This window comes from Petaurus breviceps, unplaced genomic scaffold (assembly GCF_028583685.1).
Source record: "Petaurus breviceps papuanus isolate PSGF00001 unplaced genomic scaffold, PetGlider_PUasm1.0 90701, whole genome shotgun sequence".
NCBI classification, from domain to species: domain Eukaryota; kingdom Metazoa; phylum Chordata; class Mammalia; order Diprotodontia; family Petauridae; genus Petaurus; species Petaurus breviceps.
Genome location: NW_027187316.1, coordinates 2,944,756 through 2,960,491, shown reverse-complemented (window position 1 = coordinate 2,960,491; position 15,736 = coordinate 2,944,756). Strand labels below are relative to the sequence as shown.

The 15,736-nt window shown below is 41.5% G+C and overlaps 1 protein-coding gene across 1 annotated transcript in view; it reads right to left on the bottom strand.

Moving 5' to 3' along the window:
- TNFRSF21 (TNF receptor superfamily member 21) overlaps positions 1-15,736 on the bottom strand; it is a 116,406-nt gene that overhangs the window by 74,498 nt on the left and 26,172 nt on the right. Inside the window, exons 2-3 of the mRNA XM_069065806.1 lie at positions 12,675-13,341; positions 8,635-9,138 (exon numbers count right to left, since the gene is read on the bottom strand). Of these exons, the coding sequence (XP_068921907.1) occupies positions 8,635-9,138; positions 12,675-13,341 (1,171 nt within the window). The remainder of the gene's footprint in view (positions 1-8,634; positions 9,139-12,674; positions 13,342-15,736) is intronic.

The following is a 15,736-nucleotide window of genomic DNA, read 5'->3' as shown; positions in this document are numbered from 1 at the left end:
CATTTAAATAAATTAATTCACTCAACTTAGTACTAGTGTGACGTTGGACAAGTTATTAAACTGTTGGAGTCAGTTTTGTTCACTTGCAAAATAAACGGTCTTGATTAGATGGTTGTTAAGGTCTTTTATACTAAGAAATCCTATAATTTGAAGCACTGACTAAACACCTAGGATTTGTACAGTACTGTGCTAGGGCTAAGGTAGAAAACACTGGCTCTTTCTTTTGAGCCAGGATTTAGATAAGGTTTCAAATATTTGAGTACCACCCAAGCAAGTTTAAAATGCAATTGGGAAATATTTGACAAATAATATATAATAAAGTAGTTAACATGACATATTATTTATTTATTATTTTTTTATAAAGCAATCAGGGTTAAGTAACTTGCTCAAGGTTACACAGTCAGTTATTTCTAGGTGTGGTGCTGAGTATCTGAGCCCAGATTTGATCCCCAGGTCATCCTGACACTGGAGCCGGTGCTCGCTGCGCCACCTGGCAGCCCCTTAACATGACATTTTAAAACTAAGTCAATAAGCAGCTGCAGGGATCCTTTATGTATCCATTATTCTTTGAGTTTGACACTACTTATCTAAACCTATCTAATCTAGCAAGCACTTTTTTGCGGGGGAGACTAGATCTATGATTTTATTGGTTGAGAAAACTACCACTGCAGTTCAGTGCCTGCAATGGAATTTACTGCAGTTCATTGTATAATGAAAGTCACTGTGCAGCAATATATAATCAAATGCCCCAAAACAAAGTGAACTAGACAATCAAAGTGGTTATCAGGCATTCTGGGCTTGCCATTCAGCCAAATGTCATTACAACACATGATTCTATAAAAGGTAACTTTTCCTGTCCTATTTCCAGCTTGCACAGGGAGGTACCAATTCTCCACAGATGTCTTCCCAAACCCAGGCCAATTGAATACAGTCCTCTACATGGCCTGCATAGCAACTGTACCAGTATACCCAGACAATGCTGTAACCCAGGGAGTCATATATAGTATAAAAGAAAAAAAGGAACTGAGATTCCCATTTAAGACAACCTTGGGAAGGAGATTACTATTTACTTTAATTTTTCTAAAATAGGAGTCTTATTGAAATACATATATTTCGTGATAAATTCACTCTGAAAATTAGTAAAATGACCTTTATGGCAACCAAGTCATAGGATCATTCTGAGCTCTGGAATCTGAAGACCTATGTTCAAAGGCAATTTCTACCACTAAGTGATGCTGGGCCTCAGTTTCCTCAACTGTAAAATGAGAGTTGGATTTGATGGTCTCTATGGTCCCCCTTCTACTCTATATCTGTCATCCAGTGGTCCCTAAGTCTTGAGGCACTAAGGTACAGCATGGGAAAGGTTTTGAATTGCCAGGCATCCCAGGTATATTATTTTTTTTTTTGAGCAAAGGCAAGGCAATTAGAGTTAAGTGACTTACCCAAGGTCACATAGCTAGAAAGAGTCAAGTGTCTGAAGCCGCATATGAACTCAGATCCTCGTGACTCCAGGGTTGGTGGTCTATTCATTGCACTACCTAGCTGCCCCAACTCCAGGTATATTATTGCCCAACAGACCCTCTGGGCTCGCTATACTATATTTAATTTGATTTATCACAAGATAAATACCTGTATACCATCAAGAGCACAATTTGCTGCCCTTAAAAACCTATACATTTATTTTAAAAAAATTAGGAAAAGGTATCTTTCATCTTCCCCTCTAGAGAGCTATCTGACCCGGATTCTTGGCCAGAAATTCAAGAGACTAAATAAAATGATAATCTGCAGCTCAATATAGATTTAGCAAAATAATCTCAGTCCTTTCCCCATCTCTCATTCTCTCTTTTTCATCTTTTCTCTCCTATGCTTCCCCCAAGGTGGCTCCCAAGACAAGAAATTCAACAATCCTTTTTCAAACACCACATGTAAACTGATTGGGAAATGTCCAGGAGAGTTAGAAGCCTTGCTTTCCAGAAGAAGCCTTCTTAGCTCCATGAATGAATGTATGAATTAGATGAATGAATGAATTAAATGAATGAATGCAAAAGCCTTTATTACATGCTCACTATGCACCTAGCAGAGCTAACCAAGCACTTTCCTCCACAAAATATGCAGCTAAATTCAGACCCTTTTTGAAGCTTAAGTAGAGTGGGGGATTAAGGTGTTAAACCTGAGGACTTCCAACTCCTTACCCTTCATTTCCTCACCCCACTTATAGAAGAATGATTTCTGAATGACCAACAGAGCAAGACAGAAGCCAATAAATGAGAAAGAGGGAGTAGTGCCAAGACAGGTCATAAAATAACTTCCTCCTTACCACTGGGTTGATTTGGTGCCTCTTTCCAAATCGAGAGTATATAGTTTCCTCAAAAAACTACTGAGCTGTTTCTCCCTTAACACATGAAGGCAGTGGTGAGAGGTTTGAGTTTATTTGTAATCATACGACTTGCATTCAAATCTTGCTCTCTGACACCTAAATAGCTGCATAGTTTTGGGGAAGTTACTAGCCTTTTCTGAGGAGGCTCTGTTTTCTTGTCTATGAAATCAGATAACATCACTTGAGCTACTTACTAAGCAGACTGTTGTTAAGGGATGCTGCTTGTACAGTTAAATGTGCTATAAAATGCAAGTTATTATTTATACCTTCTGCTTACATCTTCCTATTAAATGGTCAGGATGCCATGAGTTCTTTTTCCCTTGCTTCTTCCTCTAAGAACAAAGGAAAAAACTTGGCCAAGGCCACATAGCCAGCAGGGGTCAGAAGCTCTGTTCCACATCCAAATATAACATACATAAGTATATATGCATATATATATATATACACATATACACATTTACACACACACACATATGTATATATGTAATACATGGTTTATATACAATGCATGTTATATATATATGTATGTGTGTATATGTGCTATATAAATGTTAGCAAGTTATTATTATTGCTACTACTACTACAGATAACTGTATTCAAAATGCCATGTTTGTACCTTTTACATGCCTTTATTCCTTTTATATTGACTTCTTTAAGATACTTTTACCCATTATAGCCTACAAGCTCTCTGAGGACAGGAGCATTTATCTTGTAGTCTCCAGAACTCATCTGCTGAATTTCAATAAATCTGAAGAGAATTTTCAAACTGCTTTCTTGAAATGGAATTTCATTACACTGAACATATTTGCTACTTTCCTAGTGTTTAGGACTAGTCTTGCTTCTTAAATATGAAGAAGCAGATAGAGTAATTTGGCCCCAGTAGGGGAAAGAAATCAGTGTCACACTAAATCCCCTGACTCCTTTTTTTCTCCAGGATCTTTATTGATGATGAGTGGCTTGATAGTTCATCATTAGGATTAAGGTAGGTTTAGGTCACTGGCACGTTTAAGATGGGAAGGAAGAAAACAACAACTCAGCAAGAAAAGACCTGTTCCCACCCCCAATAGAGATATTTGGGAGCTAAAAGAGAACTTTAAGGTATAGCTGACTGTCATTTTTTTTTAACAAAAAGGAAAATGAAGTCCAGTGAGAAACAATAATTTGTCCAAGATCTCACACCTACTCAGTGATAAAGCCTGGACTAAAATAGTCATGTCCCAACATCTTTGTCAAGGGTTCTTTCCACTGTACCATTGATGCCTCACAACTGTTTTCCTTTGTTAGAGTGCTAGAAAGAAACAGGTTAAGGAATGCTCTTATTAAACGGGATGTTATGTTATGATCAGATCAATAAGCCCTAGTCACTACAGCTAGTCTCTGACATGGAAATGCCATCAGCTAGAAGGGTCTCTGCAATAGGATTTTCCCTGTTTCTCCTTGGAAATTGTTAAATTGGATGCAAAACAAATGCCTTTGGAAGAACGCACAAGTCCAAAAGAACTAATACTGGATACCAGAGGCAAGATGCTAATAAACTATTGGAGGAAATGGTGGCATCAAATAAAGCCAATATGGCTTAATCATTAGCACACAGAGAAGATTGCTAAAAAGCTAGATACATACAAGTCCTGAATCATGTTTTGCTAATTTGGTCCTTCCCCTTCAAATTCCAAACAATGCATGTTATTGTTGAGGATAGCAGGGTGCTTTGTTTTGAATTTTAGGGCAGGGGTTGGGTTTTTGTGGTTGGTTTGTTAGTTGTTTTTTATTTGTAAATATTCAGTCTCCCCATCTCTCCCAGGCTGCAAATAGAAGGGCTACTCACAGGCCTGATCCCACCACAGAACAGCAAGGGAGTTTTGACTTGCTCCATTTCTGACCTGGACTGGTTTGTCACTTCTTAGGCAAGGTAGCTCTGCCCCTCATCCCAGCCCTCCCTCCCCCCCCCTTCCAATCCCAGGGACTCACCATAAAGATGTTATACTTAGTGGCAGGCACATCATTAGCATAGCTCACTTCAGTTCAAAACTGAAACTCAAGAAATATGACAGCCAGCCTCAACCTCCCCAGCAGCTAAGATTCCCACCTGCCCAGCAATGCATATCATTTTAAAAGCATGGAGGCAGTTGTTTGTTGCTTGAGTTATGTGGGTTTCTACAAGTGGATTTTAAATCAAAGGACTTAAAACAATAAGCAAGTCTGTTCAATTCGGAATATTAGTTTCCACCTCTGTAAAATGGGAATACTACCATTTGCCCTAGCTACCTCACAGTTATATTGTAGCTGTTCATTCAGTCATGTCTGACTCTGTGATTCTGTGGACCATTGGGATGCCAGCAAATTTTCTTGGCAAAGATATTGGAGCACGTTGCCATTTCCTTCTCCAAAAATGTACATTGTTACATAGTACAGTTACATTAGTACATTGTAACTAGTGTACTCCACTAAGCCAACTACTAACACGCCATTAGACTGTAAGTTCATGGATGGCAGGAAACATTTACTTCTTTTTGTATTCCCAATGCTTGCCACATAGTAAACCCTTAATAATGTTTATTGATTTATTAACTGATTACCTCAACAGAGGATCAAATAAGGCAGTAAACATCAAAAGGTTTTGTATACTTTCTGCACAAAATACGATAAAAATGTTGGGGATCATTAGTAGGCTAATTATCTTCTTAGTGCTGAACTAAGTTTTAGCTATAAACCTTATTCTTATCTTTCAGGGATCTGACAACTGTTTGAGAGAACCTTGAAAGGGAGAGAGCCCAAGAGAACACTAAGCATCAGATCTGTTAAATACAACTTTTTTTTTTTTAAGCAATTGGGGTTAAGTTACACGGCCGTTTTTTTTTGTGTGGGTGTTAAGTATCTGAGGCCGGAACTGATCCCGGGTCCTCCCGACTCTGGGGCCGGCACTCTTAACTCACTGTGCCACCTGGCTGCCCCTAAATACAACTTCTAAAACACAATAGTGGTTCTAGGGTAACTCAAGTAACAAGATGATAATACTGGCAACTTTTAAAAGGCCTTTCAAAATTTACTTCCCCATGGAAGCACTGAGGGGGTGGGCAAGGACTTTAGTCCGATGAGTCAAGGGCAGGATACAATGTGTTCAATTGGGGCTATTGGAGGACAACTGAAACCACCCAGCCAGGCCAGATTTCCAGGAGAGAGATTCCCTGACTCAGGTATACAGTCATCTGCTCTGCAGTGGGCCAGGAGCCAATGTGCCTGGGCCAGACCTCCATCTGTCTCTCAGCTCAGGTTAGAAAAGAAACAAGCAAAAGAAAACAATATTCAGACCCACCCTATCTCTGGACAAGTTAATATTTCATCTTAAAGGGGGCAGGAGCCTGCAGAAGTCCTGGGATCCAGAAAGGTAGCTGTTTTCCTGACAAGAAAACTGAAATCCTCAAATAAGAGGTAATGTGGTACAGGGGGAAAAAGGCTGATCTGTGAGCCTCAGGGAAGTGAGTTTGATTCCTTGCCAAGTTACTTATACCTGTGTGATTTTAGGCAAATCACTAACCTCTCTGGACCTCAGTTTCCTCACCTGCAAAATGAGAGATCTGGACCAGGTGACCTCTAAGAACTCCTCCAGTTATAGATTCCAGGAAGTTAAAGAAAGAGCAAAGTCCCAGAAAGCCGATTACTCACTGTTATTCTTATTCCAGACTCTTGAGTGTCATTCCACTCAAATGAAACCAAAGGTTTCTAGGTTACCTGCTACTAGCACTGGACTGGAGATGGTCAAGAGATCCAAAGTTTTGTCCTGCCTATGTCACTAAAGCAGTATGTAACCTCAGACAAGTCCCTTAATGGTTGGTAGCTTACACTTTATTAATTGTTTTGCATGTGAAACTGCAAATCTATTATGTACAACGTTCTATTCCTTTTAAATGTATAATAAAGTTATCATGTAAAGTGCTTCCCTCCCCCCACTACCCTAGAGATGGCTACCATTGAACACAAACAAGTGTGTGTATGATATGTACATGCATACATGTGTATACATGTAAAATTATTCTATTCATGATTTATTATGTTTATTTATTTATTAGTTCTTTCTCTAGATATAGTCTTTCTTCATATGTCCTTTAAAGTTAATATGGGCATTTATAATACTCAAAATGACTTATTCACTCAAGGTTATTCTCTTTTTTTCTTTTTCTTTCTTTTTTTAGCTTTTTGGAGAGGGGGAGGTAGGGCAGTTGTGGTTAAGTGACTTACCCAAGGTCACATGGCTAGTTTTGTGTTAAGTGTCTGAGGCTGGATTTGAACTCAGGTCCTCCTGATTCCAGCGCCCTGTGCTCTATTCACTGTGCCATCTAGCTGCCTTCAAAGTCATACTTAAAACAATATTGCTATTACTGTATAAATCTTAAACTATAAGGCAGTAATTATGAAAACTATCTGGTGCTGGCTAAGAAATAGCCATGTAGATCAATGGAACAGAGTAGACATAATTTTAGTGGTAAATAAATATAATAACCTTGAATTTGACAAGTGTAATGACAAGATTTTGGAATAAGAATCCATTATTTGCTAAAAATTATTGGTAAAACTGGAAAGCAACATGGCAGAAACCAGGCATAGACCAATATCTCATATCATTTATATACACTTTAAAGTTTGCAAAGCACTTTTCATGTTATCTCATTTGAGCCTCCTAATAATCCCGAGGTAGGTGGCTTCCATTATCCTACATTATACATAAGGAAACTGAAACTGAGAGATGGGGTGACCTGTCCAGGGTTATACAACAAAGTGTCTGAGCCAGGAATTAAACTGAAGTCTTACCTGATTCCAAGTCCAACACTCTATGCACTAATGCCTCTTAACCTTTCTCTTTGGGCTTTAGGTTCCTCATTGATAAAATAAAGAGGTTGGGCCAGATGGCCTTGAAGGCCCTTCAACTCTAGATCTGTGATCCTATAACTTATAAAGATCTTCAAGTTCTAACATTCTAGGATTCTGTTGTAGGTGAACATCCTACAGAACGACTGGCAGAACTGGAAGGGACCTTAAGCGCTCACTTAGTCCCATCTCATAAAGGACTTGCCCAAAGTCGTAAAAATAGTATACAGAACACCAAGGCTTTGAACCCAAGTCTCTGGACTTTTGATCCACATGTAGGATCCTCAATCAGATGAACACAAAGTGGATAGGTTTTGCGAATTTAAAGGTTCAACTAGACAAGAGAACTTTCACTTCTGTTCATGTAATTTTAGAAAATAGAGAGGAAGGCAATGAGTACATGTGGCAAATAATCCAAATCTTAGCTTTAGAAATTCAGATCCAAAAGGCCCAAGCTCAGCCTGTTCCACATGTACCAGGAATGGCTACTAGGCCAACTACCAATCCAAAAAGAATTTTGGAAGTGGGGTTCCCCCCTTAATTCAGAAAAGTCCCTGGAATAGAAATTAGAAGATCAGTTTAGTCACTAATTATGTGACTCCCTTCCAGCACTGATTCTATATAGGTATGTTCATAGCGTCATAAACAATTTGCTAGTCAGCTAGGTGGTGCCATGGATAGAGCATTGCATCCAGAATCAGGAAAACTCAGTCTTCCTGAGTTCAAATCTCATCTCAGACACTTATTAGCTGTGTGACCCTGGGCGAGTCACTTAGCCCTGCTTGCCTCAATTTCCTCATCTGTAAAATGAGCCGGAGGAGGACAACCACCACCACACCTCAGCTCTGGCATGAAAAATAGAGCCAAACCTGTTTTCTAACCAAGAAACTGAGGATAGTTATAGTCACATAACTCTCTAAAATCGAATATCACCACAAGCGGAATGGACTGTTTCATAATGTGCTGAGCTCCCCATCCATCATAGTGCCTGGATGATCGCGTCTTTTAGCGGGGATTTCTGCTCAGGTGTGAAATGGCCTAGATGCTCTCTGAGAGTTCTTCCTGCTCTGATTTTGTATTTATTCTAAAATAACTTCTTTGGACTCAGTGTTATCAATTGTAAGAAGTAAAGCTTGGGTGAGATGATCAGTCAGGTTCTTTCCATTTCCACATTCCTACTGCAGCTTTTGTTTTAATACAGCTAAGGAAGTGTTTACCCTGTGTCAACTCATTGGAACCAACATTGATCTCATTTTCCACAAAGCACAATTAGCCCTGAGAGCATGTCTAAAGATCTAACTAAAGGCACAGCCATCAGCACCTCCATCTCCCTTTCTTTAAAGCCCTCTAGAACCTTGGGAGAGAGGATCCAGAAAGAGACAGTGGGGACTCACCATGCCCATTGCAGTAGTAAACCCACTTCTCCCTGTTCTGTGTGGGTGTTAAGGATTTCTTCAGGCCAGCCTTCTCCACAATGGCACTGGGATCCTGCCGGGGGCCTTTCTTTAGAGTCCTTGAGCTCTTCCGAATGCTGCACACCACAATCACCACAAGCACCAGCAGGAGGAAGAGGACAATCATCCAAGGTAAGTGCTCATTGATATCAAAATGTTTGTGCAGGTTCTGCCTGGGGGACCCCCTTTTGGGGGCCTTGATGGGCGTACTGGACCGCTCCCCTCCAGTGGCCTCCATGGGGGGCAGCGGCTTTGGGACCGACTGGATATGCCGGTGGTGGTGACTTTGCTGGTGGTTCACAACCTGGAGGTTTGGGAAGGTCTTATTCACACTTCCCCTCTCCTTGACCGAGGTGGCATTTTTGGGGGCTGCCGATTCCTGGCTGCCACTGTGTACCTTTGGTCTGGCAGAAGCAGAAGAGTTGGATCCCATCGAGTTCATACCTGCAATAAAGGAAAACAATTTTGCATACACATATTTATATAAACACATATGGATGTGTTTACATAGACGTCAAAAGAAGAGGGAGGGAAGAGAAGGAAAGGGAGACAAAGGGAGACTGAGAAATAGACAGGCAGACAGCCAAGAAAAAAAGAGAGACAGAGAAGGAGAGAGACAGAAAGGAGATAGAGTAGAGATGAGAAAGAGTGGGAGAGAGAGGAAGAGAAAGACTTCCCTGCTCTCCTCTCTCCTGCCCCCACCCAGCTTGGCCCAGATAGAAGGAAAGATGATTGAATTTGAACCAAATGCCTCATTAGCTGGGCTTTGGGGAGAGGCAAGAAAAGATTTTACAATTAAACTATCACTGTCACAGAGACTGGGGGGATTGGGGAAGGGGGTTAGTAGGAATAAATAAGGAAACACAATTTGATTGCACCTCTATGCAGTCAAATGTTGGATTTAACCTAAATTGAAAAGGAAAAGCAGGAAGGTCTGGCCATGACTTATGTGGCAGCAGAAAATCATTGTGTTAGAGTGCAAAAGCAGCTCAGAGACCATTTAGTCCAACCACCTCATTTTAAAAATAAGGGGGCCCAGAGAAGTGAAATTACTTTCCCAAGGTCACACAGGTCATTAAGTGGAAGAGCTGGGATTCAGATATGAGCTCTCTGACTCCAAATTCTAGTGCTCTTTCTACTCTATGTCACCTCTCAGATCAATCAGATGAAACATTTCAAAAAGATTAAATGAGCAACAGCCCTATCTCCAGCAGTAAGGCACTGGAAGGGGCAACCCTGAAAAGTAATGAGGTGCCCATCACCAGGGATCTTCAAATAGAAACTAGATGACTTTGCTGGTGGTTCACAACCTGGAGGTTTGGGAAGGTCTTATGGATTTGAAGCCTGGATTCAGGCCTCAAATCAGTATTAGTATACAGGGCCTGAGCTCCCTTCCAGGACTGATTCTATATAGGTACCGTGTTTCCCCGATAATAAGACACTGTCTTATTAATTTTTTTGGAAAGAAAAACACCAGAGGGCTTATTTTCAGGGGAGGGCTTATGTTGTCCTGCCTCAGCTCTCCTCCGCGGCACTACTTTCAATGGCACCAGCAAGCAAATCACTGGGGAAGAACAGGATGACGCGCTCACTGCTGCAGCTCTGATTGGATGCAGCTTGGAGCCCGGCGTGCGTTTCCCGGGGGGAGGGGAACGGTGCATACAGAGGTACCGTAATGTAGCGTGTAGCGCAGGGGATTACCTTCACTACAGTAGCAATCTCAATAGGGCTTATTTTCGGGATAGGTCTTATTATTGGGGAAACACGGTATGTTCATAGTTTTATAAACAATTTGCTGGGCAGCTAGGTGGTACAGTGGATAGAGCACTGCATCTGGAATCAGAAAAATTCAGTCTTCCTGAGTTCAAATCTCACCTTAGACACTTATTAGCTGTGTGACCCTGGGCAAATCATTTAACCCTGTTTGCCTCAATTTCCTCATCCATAAAACAAGCTGGACAACCACCACCCCATCTCAGCTCCAGGCTGAAAAACAGAGCCAAACCTGTTTTCTAACCAAGAAACTGAGGACAGTTATACCACAGGTGATATTAGATACAGAAGAATTCTCATCTGACTCTCTCCACTCTTCAACCCATTGCTTAAGATTCCTTCTATAATCAACTCTTGTCTATTTAGAGAACTATCCGAAGTCAGGGCTTATCTATCTGTAGGGTATTGCTTTTCTTCCTTCAGACTCTACCATCATCACTGCTTGACAGCACCCACGAGTAGAACAAGATATCAAGGGCAGAACCTCTCCTAGTAGGTTTAATAAATATTTGTTGAGTTGAATTGATTGGATTTAAAAAAAACCTATCTGAAGAGCATATCTGAAAAAGTTTGCTCAGTTTGGGGTATTTCTGAAGGACTCCATGATACCTATTTTACTTACTAGAATTTTGAAAGACATCAAAGCACAATTCCAATGTAAAGTCACTTGCTGTGGGATGGATACTTGAGGAATAAGTTTTTTAAAAAGTTAAACTCCTAAGCAGAAGAGAGAATGTCTCTGTAATGGGAATCTGAAGATCTTCCCTGCCTCTTGGCCCCTTGATAGGCTTAAGTAAATCTGGGAAACTTCCCTGATTTGAAAATATACTTTGCCCTCTAATAGGCTGAATGTAGTCACATGGAGCCTGTGGCAGGAGGCTTTTCAGGAATGTCCACACACCTTGTTACTTTGTGATTGAGCAGTGGGTTAAGAGGGTTGTGACATTCTCTGACCCAGGAGAAGGCTATATATACTCTGAGGTGAGGTTTTGCTTTGGGGCTCACTTTGGAAAGAGTTGTGTGATTTAGCCAGATGAGACTCTGGGCAGCTGTTGTGCCTCCCGGCTTTGAAAACCCAGATGTTGGTGCTTCCCTCTCTGGTAACTAACTAGGTATGGATGTAATGATCAGACAGCTAGAAGCTCTGTCTGCTAAATTGTGTTATTTTCTGTTGTAACTTCTGTTTATATTCTCTGAAGTTCAGGGTGCTGATTTTTTCCCTGAACTAGGTAAATGATACTGTAGGATTGTTAACCCTTTTGAGTTGTTTTTCTTTAGAAAAGCAGAGCTAAGAACCTGTGCTAGCAGCCATCCTGGGTATGCTAGGGTGCTTGCTGCTACAGTCTCCCATATGACATGTTATGTTATTCCATGTTAATTAAATAGGACACATGCCAAAATTTCCAACTTTCCCATCACTTGCATTACTCACTTGCCTCTCTCATTTCCAACCTGAGGTCACAGATATGCTTCAGCCCCTGTTCCCTTTTCTTCTCTCTCCCATAGTCCTATTTTTAGCCCCTTAACCTTTGCCACATTGTCAGGATTTATAAAACTACAGTGTAAACTACTTTAAGACAATACCCTTAGGGGAGAAATTTTGAAGTCTACTAGTACTTAATAGAAAGGGGTAAAGTTCCCATGATTAAGTCTATAGTTGAGGATGACTGGGGTAGAGAAAAAGATGGAAAGTAAACAATTAGAATGCTGGACTTGGAACCAGGAAGTCCTGGGTTCAAATCCTGTCTGACATATACTAGCTGTGCAACCCTGGGAAAGTCACTTTATTTGTATTCAATTCAGTTTCCTCATCTGTAAAATGAAGTGATTGAAACAGAATGGCCTTCAAGGTCCCTTTCATAAGTCTATGATCCTAAGTTTAATTTGCTCCTGTAAACAGCTAACATGAAAAGTTTATTAAGAGGTAACTCTGAATGTTATGACTGAAATAAGATCTATGGACTTACTTTTTAAAATCTGGCTCACCCTTTTATACAGATAGCTCAAGAGAAGTCAAATTTTACAGTTGTGAAGAATAGTTCTCTACCCTTATAAGGAAGTAAAGAGTTTTGGGTACATACCAAGTACCTTCACCAGGAGGGCTAGTGAATAGACAGAAATTTGGGGGCAGTCCAACTTTACCCAGAATCTCTGGTGCTCAGACCCATCCTGCTAACCCACATTTAGCAAGGTCATGGCGCAGTTACCTTTGGGAATGTAAGTGGGAGAAGGAACTTCATGGTATTCCACCTGCTCAGGGCTGGCAAAGATGGCTGTGTCAGGGAAAGACGGAAGCGTGCCTGGGTAAGTCGGGAGCGGGCCACAGACGTTGTCTGTCTCCTTTGTCCCCAGCTTTACCACCATCAGGTTCTGGCTCAGGCAGTTGGTGTAAGTTTTGCATTTCCTCACACTAGAAGGCACATCAGAAAAGGTACCCGAAGGGCACTGCTTGCACCGCACGTCTTCAGTCTCCGTCCCTTTCTTCCGTACACCCCAACCCACAGGACAAACCGTGTGGGTGACACAGGTACCATTAGACTGAAATGTGCCAGGTGGGCAAGCGCATTCCCGGTCAGTCAAGGCAGTACAGGGTAATTTCTCAACCATTGGCTGTTGGCAAGGTTGACTACAGTTATGACATTTCTGGATGCCATTCTCGTGCCTGGTAAAAGTCCCAGGGGGGCAGCGGCTGCATACCCGCAGGGTAGTGTTGGTACAGTGCTCAGACACAAAGGTTCCAGCTGGACACTTGTCACAGGTAAGCCAGTGGCCAGTGGCAGAGTCAAAATGGAGATACGTGCCAAAGAGATTCATGGCATCCTGTTCAGAAGTCAGCTGCTTGGGCTGAGCAGGAGTGGTGGTAAGGAATATAAGCTGAAAGAAAAGGTGGGAAAAGAAGGAACAAAAACCCAAGAAGGTGTTAGATAGCAACAGGAAAGACCAGAATAGAGGACTGATTCCCACCACCACTGAGTTTTTAAAGGCAAGATCTATAACAGTTGAAATGAATCAGTAAAGAGGCAGTCAAACATTTATTGAACACTCACTACATACAAGGCAGTGTGGGGAAGACACAGAGATGAATAAGATATGGTCTATGTCCTCAAGAAGCTTATCATCTAGGAGAGGAGGCCAGACATATGGCAAATGACTACATTATGTGGAAGGACATAATATCACTAACGGAGATGAACAAAGTGCTTTGTGATCACAAAGAAAGGAAAGATGAGTTGGAGGGAGAAAGAAAACCAGGGAAGGCTTCAGGGACAAGGGAGTGGTTGATTTGGAGAGGCTTTCAAAAGGCAGCAACAGAGGAAGAGGCACTCAAGGTGGGAGGAGCAGTGGGGGGGACAGTGCAGAAAAGTGAGGGGCATGCTCAGGGATGAGCACATGGAGGGGAACAGTAGGGGAAACAGCTGGAAAGAGGTAGGATGGGGTCCGATCATGGAGAGCCTTAAATGCTAAACTAAGGACACAAGAAACGAACAGGGGAAGGAGGGGAGGGAGGAAAGAACCTTCTGCCCTTTAGCTTATTCTTTTATAGGACACATATTAAAGAGGACATTCTATTGAATAAACTTTCCCAGTTTCCCCAAATCTCCAAATCTAACACATCCAAAACTCATTTGTGTACAGTTGCTATCACTAATCATATGAATATTATCTACTATCTATGTCTATTATCATTGTCTATATTGAGTCAACATAGGGTCCGTCTATCAGTCAACAAAATATCTCAGTACTTTGGAGTTAAGAAGGAACCTTAGGAGGGCAGCTAGGTAGTACAGTGAATAGAGTAGTGGCCCTGGAGTCAGGAGGACTTGAGTTCAAATTTGACTTCAGACACTTGACACACTAGCTGTGTGACCTTAAGCAAGTCACTTAACCCCAAGTGCCTTGCCTTTCCCCCTCAAAAAAAAAAGGGGGGGAAACCTCAGATAGCATGTGATCTAATCCTGCTTTAACAAATGAAGTAACAGAGTCCCAGAGACAAGGAATGATTTGCAGTAAATATTTGCAGTTATCCAAAAGATGGCAACCAGATACATATGTTACCTACAACCTCTACAACAGAAAATAATCAGTGAACAAGCATTTATTAATCCGGCCTCAGAAACTTACTGGCTATATGACCTTGGGCAAGTCACTCAATCCTGTCTACCTCAGTTTTCTCACCTGTAAAATTGGCAGCAAACCACTCCTGTATCGTTGCCAAGAAAACTCCAGATGGGGCCATGTTGCATTGGAGACAACTGAAATGACTAAATGATAACCATGTGCCCGATACTGTATGAGCCACTGGGGATACAGATGAGGCTTTGGAGAGCACTGCCCAGAAAGACAGGGTTCCCAGGGGACGGACCCTCTTCTAAACTCCAAATCTACTCCCTCAATTTCTCAGACCCCTAGAGCCTCCTGGGAATTTCCCAACCTTTCTAACCCCTAGTATGGATGACTTTAATAGATTGTCACTGTTGTCTTTAGGTCGCTATGACTGTCTTTTCAATTCACTTTTCCTCCATTTCATGGTGTTACCATCAAGGTTATGGCAGCTAGGAGGAAAATAGTGCTGGGCTTGGAGTCAAGAAGACTTAGATTCAAATCCTTCTTCCCCACATTTGGCTGTGTGACCCTGGGCACATCACTTAATCTCCCTGAGCCTCAGTTTCCTCATCTGTAAAATGGGGATAATAACAATAGCTTATACTTCATATTGTGAGGATCTAATGACATATACATTAAAATGCTCTGTAAACATTAAAGAGCTATATAAATACTTTTACTATTATTATTACAAAGCTCCTTGATTTCAAAACTATTTCTACACCATCACTATTTCTTGCCAATCCCAAGTCTACTTATTGGTGGTTCAATGATTCTTGCAGAGGGCAACCCATTTATTACCATGCAGCTTTAAATGGATATTATTTCAAACAGACACCCTCCCCGCCCCCTATCATGGTCTTATCAAAATTCCAGAGACACCTGAATCAGGCAACTGGGTCTAAGTCCCAATTTTGCCATTTACCAGATGGGTCACCATGTCCTAGGGAAAGTTATTCTCTAAGCCTGTTTCCTTATTTACTCTCTTGTCCAGTTCTACAGAGGCTTAGAAAAACTTCTTTCTCAGGCTGGGCTTACCCTCTGGTCATGGAATGGATCCTCTTAGCAGTGCCCCTTGGTAAATAAGGTGCTCTGTTTGAGCCACAGAATCAGGCCCATGAACTTGCTCAGTAACCCACCCTAGCCTCCAGTCAACTAAAGTGAC